Here is a 14,343-nt window from a genome sequence, read left to right as displayed (position 1 = left end):
ACTACACAGAGAAGCCACTGAAATCCAGAAGCATGTGGACAATCACAACAGAAAGGAGTAAACCATGAAAATGAACAAAATCTGGCTTCCAGTATTAAAAAAACCTCTAAAATGAGGATAGTAAATAAAGAACAACACTCAGAAAACAGGGGAATGAACCCCAAACTGCAAAGACTATTCTCAATCCAAGATTCTTCTCACTGGGATTTATTGACAGTTCAAACAATATGCTTTCCAATTTTGCAACATGTTTTGAATATTTTTTCCATCCCTACGTCGTTCTGAGTGGTTTACTCCTTCTGTGATGCTGGAAAAAAGTTAGCAAAAGGCTAGTAAAACAAGAAAACGGCAATTACCGAAACACCACTGCCTTACCTGTATATTTTATATCTGGTTGTAAATCCTTGACGATGTCTTTCCACAAAGGATAAGTAGCTCCGTGAGTGGTGGAAAGGCCCTCTGTCTGAAATAAGCCAATCAAATTCCTTGGAGACATGTTGGTTGGTCACAGCGGGTTCCTGGGAGGAGGGCTGTATTGTGATATGGTCCCATATAAAGAGGAAGTAGAGGAACTCAATAAGCCTCCAGTTCATGCTTTTCTGTCTGCCTTTTTCTTCTCATTCTTGCTCCATTCTGTGGAGTCCTGTGCAGGAAGGGAAGGGGGAGGGAAAGGGAAAAAGAGAAGCGAGGAAGAAAACAAGGCAAATGAGAATTATTTCAATGGTTAAACAAGAACAACTGCAGGTTTAATTGCAGGAGAAGAAACCCTCCAAACAGGACCCCATCTGATACTCTGTTACTGATCACCCTTCTCTTGAGCAACTTGTTTGATCTTATTAAAATGATGTATAGATTTGATAAATGTGGATTTTATATGTGTGGGTATGAATTAACCGAAATGAATGGTGGAGAGTAAAATTTTGGAGAGACCATCCTGAAGATTAAGGCCTGCAATGACTAAACCATTAACTACCAGCTTGATGAATTGTAATAAAAACCTGTTATTGAGAACTGAAATGGGTGACCTGCCCTAGTAAACTGTGACAAGAACTGTGACAGTGATAAGAGAAATGTTTACATTATAACAACAACAACAACTTGAAAACATGGCTCTTTCGCTGTGCTTTTGGAGAGTAACCATTTTATATTTCTTTTCCATTGCTCCCTCTAATATCTATCCTCCAGAATACCCCACTCCCTTATGACCCTGTTCGCTGTGGTTTTTATTTTTATGTCTTTCTCACCCCGAGTTTTAACTTAATGTTCATGTGGTCTGCCCTTGTTTTCATTGTCTCCTTGTTTTATTTTGTAATGGATATTATTTACTGTATTGCTTATTGTATTGTGTTGTGCTGTTCTTTTATATGCTGTTTACATTGTATTGTTTTGGGCATGGCCCCATGTAAGCCGCCCCGAGTCCCCGTTGGGGAGATGGTGGCGGGGTATAAATAAAGTTTTATTATTATTATTATTATTATTATTATTATTATTATTATAACTTTATTTATATCTCTGAAGGACTCAGAGTGGCTTACACTGGGACAGGCCCAAAACAGTATTACATAAATAAAAACAGTAAGAGAATAAAATCACGGTATAATATAAAAATCTTATAAAAATTAAAATATACTTAATTCCAATACTAATCCCAATCAGTAGTCAATATTTACTGAGAAGAAACCAATATATGTTAAGAAGAAAGTCAACACAAGGCTTTACCAACACCAATTAAGGAGAGTCAACATCTGTTCAGGAACTGAGATAGAATCAACATTTTCCAGGCTGGAAAAACATCTATCATTCATTTACAACTTTGGAACAGCATCAGCAGAATATTGCTATATAAGAGACCTTCTAATATTCCAAAATTGTGACAGACAGTTGTGCTGTTCACCCGCTATGCTCTTCTCCTTTGGTAGTGGCAAATCTTTGACCCATTTCAGTATATTTGGGCAGCCAAAGGTTATAATCTACTGCTTTTGTTCTTCCTTCACCCCTTCTTTTCTCTTTTATTTTCCTTGTTCTCCCAATTTCCAAAGTGCATTGTCGCCACAACTCCAGCCTCATTGAACATGCTACTCTATGGCACAAGTAGATACAACACATTCTGTTTCGACAACTTCTGAGGGCCTCTCCCCAAAGTTTATCATCCAAGCTAGATGGCAAAACAAGAAAGCATATCAGAAATAAAGAACATAATAGTTCATGTCGACTCGGGTGGAAGGAAACGGCATGTTTGCGTTGATGGAAACGGGCCTGTGGTTTAATGAAATGGAAATCAAATGGCCATTCGAAAGGCTGATGGATCATGAAAATGGACATAAAGATCGATAAAAGAGGCAGAAAGGAAAACATGAACCAAATTAGAGAATTAAGGGCTCCGGGAATACAGTCCATCTGTGGAGGCAGAGACAAATCACAGGATATATGATAACTGAGGGAGAAAGCCAACCAAAGGCATGCTGCTGCCTATGACAAAGGACAAGATGGTGCCCTCAAAGCATAAAAAGTAGTGCTGGTGATGGAGAAGATTTCCCCACTGTACATAGAACAGAACCCTTGTTTAGAGGGAAAAGAGCTGTCTTGAAGACCCACACAATTTTTGGACTTGCATTAACCAAATATTAGCCTAGTCTTCTTTTCTTGTTGTTGCCGTTGCATACCTTCATGTTATTCCTGACTTATAGTGACCGTAATGTGAACCGATTAGACTTGTGCTATCAGGGAAAACCTTGCCCCATTTCATGTCCACTGGGGACTCCAATCCATTTTTTGGGTGCCTCTGGAAATCGGGAGGCATGATATTATACCATAATGGGGGTGAGTGTCCTGGGTGGCCTCTGTACATGTGTGGTAAGCAATTTTTGGTTTTGGAGGGTTTTCAGTTATTTGGACTTAATTTTTCAAGTTTTTTTGTGATTGAAAGACACAGATTGGTTGAGTATGTCTTTTGTGGTACATTACATTTTATATTTATACTAGCTGTGCCCGGCCACGCGTTGCTGTGGCGAAGTATGGTGGTATGGGAAATAAAGTATTGAGGAATTGGTGGTAGTTAAGGTAAAAGGTAAAGGTTTTCCCCTGACATGAAGTCCTTTATAAATGGATTATATAGCTGTGTGGAAGGGCCTTGAGTCTACACTGCCATATAATCCAGTTAAAATCAGATAATCTGTATTTTATAGGCAGTGTAGAAGAGGCCTAAGTGAGGCCTAACTCTGCATGTCCCCTGGGCTGAAATGGGTTGTTAGGAGACCACGTGGGCGGAGCTTAGCCTTCTAACTGGCAGCAATTGGATAAAAACAATTATTCATCTCCCTCTAATTAGGACTTTATTTTTCTTTTCTTTTTGTTGTATGAACGTAGAGGCATGGATGAGGGGTTGTGCTGCCAAGTTTAGTGTTTCTGGAATGTGTAGAATGTGTAGTTTGTTGTTTTGTCCTAGACCGAAATTTCATTACCCTTTTATATAGATAGATAGATTATTTCTTTGAAAAAATTTTGCAAGTTGCTCGAGATTTCTATTTGCTTTGTTTCAGGTTAACTGAGAGCATACCCTAGTCTGCTGTGTTTGCCTGTCCTTGCTCCCTTTGCTTTCCTCCTTTTCTTAAGGATCCTGGAACCAAACTACAGCAGATACCAAAGGACATTAAAAATGTCTTCTTGACATTTTTTAAAAAAAATACTTGAGGGTGGCATGCAGCCTTTGAACGCCCCTGACAACAAATGAGAAAGTTTTCCAAAACTGAGAAACATACAAGGAGTTTGATGCAAGTGCACATGACAATGGCAGAATCTGATGGGGAACTTGGAATCCATCTGTCAGGGAGTCTATGCGCTAACTCACTCTAAGCTAGTCCCGCGTCAAGCAATTAAGAGACAAAAGGCAATTAAGCATCCTCAGAAATGATTAGGTAAACACGTCGAGTAATTAGGTATGTGATTTGCAGACTATATCATCCCCACAAATGGATTTTGTCATAAAAAATAACGGTAATGGAGAATGGGACTTGGAAGGTTACTTGCTAGAAGGCTGGCCTCGATTACAGGCTAACCATCGTGCCTCCATTTTTGTCGTCAGATGTCTCATTTTCAGATTTGGCAGCAAAAAATCATGCGTTTTGTGTGACGGATATCCCCAGTATCAACTTTCCGCATGTTCGGCAAGTCAATTGACAATTAAGTGGGGGAAAGGGGACTAGAGGGGTTGCTGAGCTGGAACTGGCCACAGAATCAAACTTCCTTCATCTGGTCCTATAAAATGAGGTCTATTGGTGGCAAACGATGGAGCAGATGGTTTACAGCTGAAGAAGCATTGCAGTCCGTTAGCGGATGGGCTTCAGCTTCATTTCACAGCAAGTGGTCCAACTGGGTTCCTAAACAATTCACTCTTCTCAGACTATCCTAAGGTAAATGTGCCTGATCCCTGCGGTGGAATATTGCACAAACTCCAACTGTCCTAAAATCGTAGAATCACAAAGTTGGAAGAGACCATAAGGACCATCTAGTCCAATCCACTTCCATGCAAGAACACAGTAAGGTTGTGCTTTCAGGGTAAACGTCACCCCATTTCATGTCCTAGCTATTGGTGAGGGCCTTGATCCATTCAGCCCCCCTAAAATCACAAGGACAGATATCTGTTTTTGCTGTGGGGTTCTATCAGACCCATCATGGGGGGGGGGGCTCCACTTTCATTTTCGGCATTTAGGGTGTTTTACTCTAGAGGAAAGGCGCTCAGCTGCAGGCTGGCACGCACATTAAGGAGGCTTCTTACCTGTTTCTACTCTAGAGGAGGTGCTCGGCTACAGGCAGGCACCCATGCTGGCCCTGCACCCCACACACACACTCTCAAGACATGGAGGCAAGTTCTGACTTTCTTACTATAGAGCAAGTGCTCAGCTGCAGGCAGGCACCCGTGTTGGGCCTGCACACCACATACACACTCTCTCAAGACAAGGAGGCAAGTTCTGACTTTTTTATTATAGAGGAGGTACTCGGCTGCAGGCAGGCACCCGTGTTGGGCCTGCACGCCACATACACACTCTCTCAAGACAGGGAGGCAAGTTCTGACTTTTTTATTATAGAGGAGGTACTCGGCTGCAGGCAGGCACCCGTGTTGGGCCTGCACGCCACATACACACTCTCTCAAGACAAGGAGGAAAGTTCTAACTTTCTTACTATAGAGGAGGTGCTCAGCTGCAGGCAGGCACCCATGCTGGCCCTGCACATCACATACATACTCTCTCAAGACAAGGAGGCAAGGTCTGAATTTCTTACTATAGAGGAGGTGCTTGGCTGCAGACAGGCACCCATGTTGGGCCTGCATGCCACATACACTCTCAAGACAAGGAGGCAAGTTCTGACTTCCTTACTATAGAGCAAATGCTCGGCTGCAGGCAGGCACCCGTGTTGGGCCTGCACACCACATACACACTCTCTCAAGACAGGGAGGCAAGTTCTGACTTTCTTACTATAGAGGAGGTGCTCGGCTGCAGGCAGGCACCGTGTTGGGCCTGCACATCACATACATACTCTCTCAAGACAAGGAGGAAAGTTCTAACTTTCTTACTATAGAGGAGGTGCTCAGCTGCAGGCAGGCACCCATGCTGGCCCTGCACATCACATACATACTCTCTCAAGACAAGGAGGCAAGGTCTGACTTTCTTACTATAGAGGAGGTGCTTGGCTGCAGACAGGCACCCATGTTGGGCCTGCACGCCACATACACTCTCAAGACAAGGAGGCAAGTTCTGACTTCCTTACTATAGAGCAAATGCTCGGCTGCAGGCAGGCACCCGTGTTGGGCCTGCACACCACATACACACTCTCTCAAGACAGGGAGGCAAGTTCTGACTTTCTTACTATAGAGGAGGTGCTCGGCTGCAGGCAGGCACCGTGTTGGGCCTGCACATCACATACATACTCTCTCAAGACAAGGAGGCAAGTTCTGACTTTCTTACTATAGGGGAGGTGCACGGCTGCAGGCAGGCACCCATGCTGGCCCTGCATGCCACATACACACACTCTCAAGACAAGGAGGCAAGTTCTGACTTTCTTACTATAGAGGAGGTGCTCGGCTGCAGGCAGGCACCCATGTTGGGTCTGCATGCCACATACACACACTTTCAAGACAAAAGTACGAAAAAACTGACAAATCAAAGGAAAGTGGTTTCCGCGCACAATCCTTTTGCTGCAGTTTGAATCCATCGCTCCATTTCCTAGCCTCTAGAGCAGCACAAAACAAGCTTGCCCCTTCCTCAATATGCCATGCTTTCAAATATTTAAACATTTCGATATGACTCACGGATCAGTTCAGGGTCATTCTTTGGAGAACACTAACAAAATTGTCTACACTTATACATGAGTATATATGGTAGCTTGGTACGTTTGGTCTTCAGCATTTCCATGACCCACATTTCACTTTGGAGACCAAAATAAGAAAAGTGAAAACCCACTAAGTGGTTGCTTACAGTGTGCTTTTAAAGGAAGAAAGAAGCAAAGCGATTGCTGTTGGTACTTCACTTTGCTACAGCTGTACAACCTGCCCCCAGGGAGAGAACGAGAGAGAAGAGGGAGAGATAAGGAGGGGCTGGATAGCATCCTGAAGGGCACAGAAAAAGAATGACTCAGCTAAAGAACTGTCATTTGCTGAGTACAACGTGGGCTCGAAAAAGGCATAAATATCCCTCCTCTCTTGCTTCAGTTTTCATTGTAGGAAATACCCTGTTTCCCCGAAAATAAGACAGAGTCTTATATTAATTTTTGCTCCCAAAGATGTGCTAGGTCTTATTTTCAGGGGATGTCTTATTTTTCCATGAAGAAAAATTCACATTTATTGTTGAACAACAAAATGAAATTTATTATATACTGTAAAGTACCGTGTTTCCCTGAAAATAAGACAGTGTCTTATATTATTTTTTGCTCCCAAAGATGTGCTAGGTTTTATTTTCAGGGGATGTCTTATTTTTCCATGAAGAAGAATTCACATTTATATTGTTGAACAAAAAGATGAACATTTATTATATACTTTACAGTAATTGTCATCACAAACCAACATAACCAAACCAGACAAACTGTGACTCCTGTCAAGAATGTCTTGTTACTACCATTATTTTCATGTACAATTGATATGAACATTTACCAATTCTGCATGCTCTGGTGTTTTGTTTGGCGGGCGCCAGGCATGCTTCCAAACAAAAACTTTGCTAGGTCTTACTTTCAGGGGAGGACTTATATTTAGCAATTCAGGAAAACCTCTGCTAGGTCTTATTTTTGGGGATGTCTTATTTTAGGGGAAACAGGGTAACACTTGTGGGGGAGACATCCAGGATCCCACTCAGAAAAACAACACACAAGGGGGTCCAAACCAGTGTTCCCAGATTTTTAAGGTTTTTAGGAGAAAACATTTATCATATGTAGTTGAAAGCCACACCCAAATACCACATCTCACATAGTTACCATTCAAATCTAGGCACTTACCATAGTGATGAATGAGCATTGCAACTCCTTCCCCACTAAATCCTGCCTCTACTTGTTTCTAACAATGGGGGCGTGATTGGCAATGCAGCGTTTTGGTGACGCTGCGCAGCTGCGGAAACGAGAGACCGGCTGGTTGAGGGCGCAAGCAGCAGAATTTAGTGGGGAAGGAGTTGTAAAGCTCATTCATCGCTATGATAAGTGCCTAGATTTGAATGGCGACTACGTGAGATGTGGTATTTGGGTGTGGCTTTCAAGTGCATATGGTAAATGTTTTCTCCTATACTTTGTTCATTTTTAATTCCAAAATGTAACCTACTTTGTGGATAACCCTCGTATATATTCAAGTCATTTCCACCTTTTGTTGTTGTGTGCCTTCATGTTATTTCCATCCTATGGAGATCCACCTATGATGGAGTTTCCTTGGCATTGTCTAGATAGGGTTTGCCATGGCTTTCCTCTAAGAGAGATTTCCATGGCCAAGCAAGGTCTCCCCGAACCCTAGTCCAACATTCAAAGCACTACACCATGCTGGTACTCTTAAACCAAAGTTGCTGTGATGGCAAATTCCTAGTTCTTCTGCTGTTGTTGCTGCTTTAAACTGAAGACAATGGGGTCTCTCAACACTTTCTGCACAACTAAGAACATCCCCCAGCTAGAGACAAGTACCATATACTTCTAAATCATCTATATATGCACACACATTTCAGCGGATGAATTGAACTCTCCGACCTTCAACTCTGCTGCTGTAGATCTGGGCTGAGATATAAGCAGGAGAACGTGTTTCGGAGAGAGATCCAAATCACAACACTTTCTGCACAACTAAGAACATCGCCCAGCTAGAGACGAGTACCATATACTTCTAAATCATCTATATATGCACACACATTTCAGCGGATGAATTGGACTCTCCGACCTTCAACTCTGCTGCTGTAGATCTGGGCTGAGATATAAGCAGGAGAACATGTTTCGGAGAGAGATCCAAATCACAACACTTTCTGCACAACTAAGAACATCGCCCAGCTAGAGACGAGTACCATATACTTCTAAATCATCTATATATGCACACACATTTCAGCGGATGAATTGGACTCTCCGACCTTCAACTCTGCTGCTGTAGATCTGGGCTGAGATATAAGCAGGAGAACGTGTTTCAGAGAGAGATCCAAGTCTCAACACTTTCTGCACAACTAAGAACATCCCCTAGCTAGAGACAAGTACCATATACTTCTAAATCACCTATATATACACACACATTTCAGCGGATGAATTGGACACTCCGACCTTCAACTCTGCTGCTGTAGATCAGGGCTGAGATATAAGCAGGAGAATGTTTTTCAGAGAGAGATCCAAGTCTCAACACTTTCTGCACAACTAAGAACATCGCCCAGCTAGAGACGTGTACCATATACTTCTAAATCATCTATATATGCACACACATTGCAGCGGATGAATTGGACTCTCCGACCTTCAACTCTGCTGCTGTAGATCTGGGCTGAGATATACGCAGGAGAATGTGTTTCGGAGAGAGATCCGAGTCTCTACCATCAATGAAGCTGCCTTCTCTTCTCTTTCCTCCTCTCTTGCTGCCTCCCAGATATCCATTTGTTCATTCCCTTTTCCATCACAAGCAGAAAATCTGGATTTTCCCATTGGCCTACGTGAAATGGAAAGGGATGTAGGGCTGCAGAGGTGGAAAAGATACAAGTTGTATTGATTCGTTGCCTTCGTGGGCAAAAGCCTGGACAGGCTGGTTACAATTCGGGGAAAGATTGAGGTTCTGGGGTCAATTCAAGTGTGATCAATGCTGCCTGACTTTCTGGCAATTTCAAGATAGGAGAGAAGCAGTTTTAAATTGAAGTGGATCATGCAATATGGAACACAGAGGGCTGAATAACATCAATATTGTGTCCTTCCCAGGAATAGAATGAGTCCAATGATGCAGAAGAGATGAGGGGCTTCAGGCTCCAAGGTTCAGATAGAAAGCCAGATTTGCATCTCATTGTATGTAGATGTATGTATAGTTGTACAGACTAAGCCTCACTGCACTTAATGGGGATTACTCAACACATACATGCGTATAGCTAATAGAAGAAGAGGTACTACATGAAATGAATCATCCTTGCATTTCTTTCCTTCTTGCCTATAATTCACCCAGGTAACCTCTTGGGACAGGTAATTCCGGCCATGCCTTGGACCCTGGGCATTCATGCCTTAATGTGCAATGTACAACGAAGCAGATGGCGGAGTATTCCCTGCCAGCGTGTGAGGCTCGTTTTGCCGTGAGTGCCTGCAACCCCTGTCTCATTGAATATGCTGACTTGCATCTGATTTTACTCCAGACGTCCTAATGCGGAAACCTATCCAGATGAATGAAACCCCCCAGACAGTTAAGCTTGTTCCCATTCTAGATTTCTGACAAGGAATTGTCAAGAAATATCAACTCCTTTGTCTTCTAGTTCACAGAAAGGGAGCGGAGATTCCCTTGAAGCCATGGGTCTGTTAATGCAATGACATGGAAGGTATATTCCTTTTCATCCTGTCACCCTCAGTTTAAGATGAACACACATTACACCCAAAAAAAATGTAGAAAGTTAGAGGAAGTAGACTGCATGTCCCTTAAAATTTGGCCCAAGTTCTAGTATCTAATATCTCAGTCTCACCACCTTCATAGGCATAGTCTATATCAGTGGTTCCCAAACTTATGTGGCCTGCCGCCCCCTTTCCAGAAAAAATATGACTCAGCACCCCCTGGAAAGGGGGCGTGGCTTAGAGGGGTGGGCGTGGCTCTTGCTCAAGAGGGCGGGGCTGAGGGGGAGGTGGGCAGAGCCACAAATGGGCAGCCAGGACTGGGATGGGCAGAGTTACGAGCTCTGAGGCAGGACTGAGCTTCTATCCCTATCCTGCAGTGCCTGCCAGGACACATGGGGTGGGGCTAGAGGAGGGGGCGGGGCCTCTTCCCAAGTGCCTGACGGGGCTGAACCTCCATACCCCGCCCCCGTGCTCTAACAAGCGCCTCAGGGGAGGTCTACAGAGGCTCAGCCCTGTCTCACACTCTTGGGAAGAGGCCCTGCCCCCACCCCTAGCCCCGCCCTTTAGGCCTCTCAGGAGAGGTATAGAGGCTCAGCCCTGTCTCAGGCTCTTGGAAGGAGGCCCCACCCACTTCCCTAGCTCTGCCCTCTATGTCCCAACAAGCACCTCAGGAGAGGTATAGATTCTCAGCCCTGTCTCGGCTCTTGGGAAGAGGCCCCACCCCGACCCCTAGCCCCATCCTTTAGTCCTAAAAGGCCTCTCAGGAGAGGTATAGAGGCTCAGCCCTGTCTCGGGTTCTTGGAAGGAGGCCCCACCTCGTTCCCAACTCCACCCTCTGTGTCCCAACAAGAACCTCAGGACAGGGATAGATTCTCAGCCCTGTCTCGGCTCTTGGGAAGAAGCCATGCCCACTCCTCTAGCTCCGCCCCATGTCCTAATAGGTACCATCACCACCCCCCTGGATAGCTCCAGCGTCCACCAGGGGTGCGGTAGCGCCCACTTTGGGAATCACTGGTCTATATGATGAAAGTTTTAAATTTACTGTTGTGATCCACTTTGAGTTTAGTTCAAGAGAAGAAAGTGAAATATAATAATAATGACACATAAAAAAATCTTATCCATTGCTACTCCCAAATTATGGAACTCCCTCCCATGGGAGGCCCAGTTAGTTCCTTCCTTGTTCTCCTTCTTGTCACAGAGTAAGACCCTTTTTTCATTTGTTTAGGACTTTGATTTTAATTAGATGAAGAATATGTTATAGCTCAGCAAGCAGCTGAGGATCTTTCTAATTTTTCCGACATTTGAGAGGACAAAGAATTTGATGGGTTTCAAAAGGTGAAGGATGTCAGTGGTAGAAGAGACGTGCAGACAGTTGAGGCCAATGTTTTGGATTCCAGTACTCAATCCCAGGAAACAGGAAAAATAGGGGAAAGTGGAAGTCCCAGGTTCCCTGGGAAACGACTTTCATCTGATGGGGAGTTTTCACAAGAAGCTAAATTAGGCTGGAGTACAGAGGGAGTGAAAACTAGACGGAGAGAATCTGTGTGAAGACCTTGAAGCCCAGGTGCATTTGACATGATCTCATGGCTACTTGGTCAGGCTTAAATTAAGGAGCGCCGGCTTCAGGCCTTTCAGAGGACACAACATTGCCATAGGGATGGCTGTCTCTCTTGTCTCTGCTCTCAAGTCCATGATTTAAGTATTCTCAAGTTTTCTGTTCTGGTTCCCGACTTTGTTTCCTTGAAGGGTTTACCTATAAGTATTTAGCAGCAATGGAGAAGATGCTCTTCCGTGCCCTCAACAACCTTGGCCTTTTATATGTTTTAGACATCCTCCCTTGTCATGTTAGCTGGAGAAAACAGCCCATATAAAAGGGATTTAGGAGTCTCAGTAGACCATAAGCTGAACATGAGTCAACAGTGTGATGTGTTAGTTTAAAACGCCAGGATGATTTTCGGTGGCATCGATAGGAGTCTAGGAGCTTGACTGAGGGAAGTCATAATCCCACCCTATTCCTCATCTGGACACCATAATTCAAGAAGGATATTGATAAACTGGAAAATGTCCAGAGAAGGGTGACCAAAATGATCAAAGGTCTGAAAACTAAGCTCTGTGAGGAGTGGTTTAGTAGGCTGGGTATGTTTAGCTTGGAGAAGAGAAGGCTGAGAGAGAACATAAGAGCTATGTTTAAGTATCTGAAAGGATGGTACATTGAGGCAAGCTTGTTTTCTGCTACTTTAGAGATTAGGACACAATGGGATCTTAGGGATCCTGATCTACTACCTATTTTGGGGATGAGCTAATTGAGAATGTCTATGGCCCTTGGCCACTACAGACTCTGCAAAGAAAAAGACTGATTCGCCCTCTCGACAGGATGCCTTTGGACACAATAACACACCTTTCAAATTGGGTTGCAGAGTTCTAGCACTCTCTAACCGAAAAGAAATGCCCATGTTCAAACCCATAAATCTATTCTGAATGGATTTTGTTTCCTAGCTTGGATTTTTGGCACTCTTCCTGGCCCCCAGCAAAAGAAAACAATGCCTCCAGCCCCCCTGCAGTTGTATATTTCTATTCCATTCCCAATCAACGTAAACAAACAAGCCCGAGAACCCTCCCCTTGCAAGGAATCAGCAGCATGTTAAATTGAAGTCACCATGCGACAACCCTTCCAATTTCCTTCCCAATGCCTCTCTGTGCTGGAAGGAGCCTCGAGTACAGCATACGGCACATATTGCACTTTCCATATTCTTTCCTGGGCTTCCTTGTCTGTCTCTCTCTCCATATGAATTATGGATGTAGAGCCGCATCCTTCCTTTGCGCCTGCCCACATCATGTTTCCCCCTCATCTCTCCAACCCCTGTGGATAACCAGCAATTCACACCTTATCGCAGCCTCCCACTTGCCCCCTATGTCTCCCCCGATGCCATGCTCTGCAAGTGGCACACTCCTTCATTCTTAAATGGCGCTTTATCTCTGCATTTACACCTGTCTTGTCAATAGAAATGGTGTGTCTCCCCCACTGTTTCTGGTTCCTCTGCCCAAAATCTTGCTTTCCCTCCATCTGATTATTCCCTTCCCTGCATTGGTTTCACTTTCATCCTTCTCCATCTGCTCAGAAGAGGAACTTGATGCTCACTTCACTTCTGGAGGCATGGGCTCCTTTCCAATAATGCTCTCTTTGCCTAACACTGCATTTTGTATCAGGCTCACCTTTGAGTCTGGATCTAAAGCAAAGACGTGCCACAAATAAGTCACACATTTGGGGAGCGCTTTCCTACGTACACATATAAATATAAAAATTCCAGTACTCATTCCCAGGCAACACTGGAAACAGGGGAAAATTGAAGTCCCAAGTCCCCTGGAAAACAACCTTCATCTTATGGGGAGTTTTCACAAGAAGCTAGATTAGGTTGGAGTACAGAGGGAGTGAAAAATAGACTAAAAGCTCCGAGAGAATCCATGTGATGACCTTGAAGCCCAGGTGCATTCAACATGATCTCATGGCTACTTGGTCAGGCTTAAATTAAGGAGTGCCCGGAAAGGGAGAATCTTACACACTTGAGAAACACACGTCCCACCATCTGGAAAAGTAGGCAGGTAGGAAAGTAGAATATGGAAATGCATTTGAGACTGAGGAAAGAAAAATAAATCATTCTGTAACAAGCTTTTTCCCCTTGATTGACAGCTGCTCCGCCTTTGGAAAATTGTTAATATATCCTGTTCCTTCCAAGTAACTGCATTATATGGCAGCGCAGATCCAGCCTCAAGATAGCCACGTCTCCTACTTTGCAGGGCACAGTCTCATTCCCAAGGGTCTCATGCAGTCCAAGAACATTATATAAATATAGGCCCATCCTTACTCTATTTGAAGGGAATCACTTTGTGGTTGGACTATCTGAAAAACTGATTTATCCATCCTACACTGGTGTAAAGAGAGATGGGTATGTTTAGCATGGAGAAAACTGAGAGGTGACATAATAGTGTTGTGGTAATTTCTGAGCAGTTAGACTCAATTTAACCCTCTCTGGGGGAGATTCCACCAAAAATCAGCAGAGTAGCAAAAGCAAAGCTTTCAAATGCAGCAGTTACTTACACGGGGCGAGCAAGAGAAGCCTTTGACCATTTAGGATTGCAATGGACTACAGAGTCTCAATAAAAGTTCAAAAAGTCTTTATTCAGGTAAAAAGAACTCCATTGTAGATAGAAAAGCTTGGGAGCTGTCTAGTCTACTCTAGACTGGTTTCTAAGGAAAAATAAGAAAGGAAAAATAACAAACATCTAAATAGTTACATCTTGCCAGGAGAGAACAAAGGGAGAAGAGAGAACCAAAAT

The 14,343-nt window shown here is 43.8% G+C and overlaps 1 protein-coding gene across 3 annotated transcripts in view; it reads right to left on the bottom strand.

Annotated features, from left to right (window-relative positions):
• brinp1 (BMP/retinoic acid inducible neural specific 1) overlaps window positions 1-14,343 on the bottom strand; it is a 111,573-nt gene that overhangs the window by 80,159 nt on the left and 17,071 nt on the right. For 2 of the 3 annotated variants that reach the window (XM_062959686.1, XM_062959688.1), the window contains exon 2: window positions 376-643. In XM_062959686.1, coding sequence (XP_062815756.1) covers window positions 376-593 — 218 coding nt within the window. In that variant the 5' untranslated portion in view covers window positions 594-643. The remainder of the gene's footprint in view (window positions 1-375; window positions 644-14,343) is intronic. The other variant, XM_062959689.1, reaches the window with a different exon arrangement.

This window comes from Anolis carolinensis, unplaced genomic scaffold (genome assembly GCF_035594765.1).
Source record: "Anolis carolinensis isolate JA03-04 unplaced genomic scaffold, rAnoCar3.1.pri scaffold_7, whole genome shotgun sequence".
NCBI classification, from domain to species: domain Eukaryota; kingdom Metazoa; phylum Chordata; class Lepidosauria; order Squamata; family Dactyloidae; genus Anolis; species Anolis carolinensis.
Note: the sequence above shows the minus strand (reverse complement) of the source record. Positions and strands in the feature narration are given on the sequence as shown.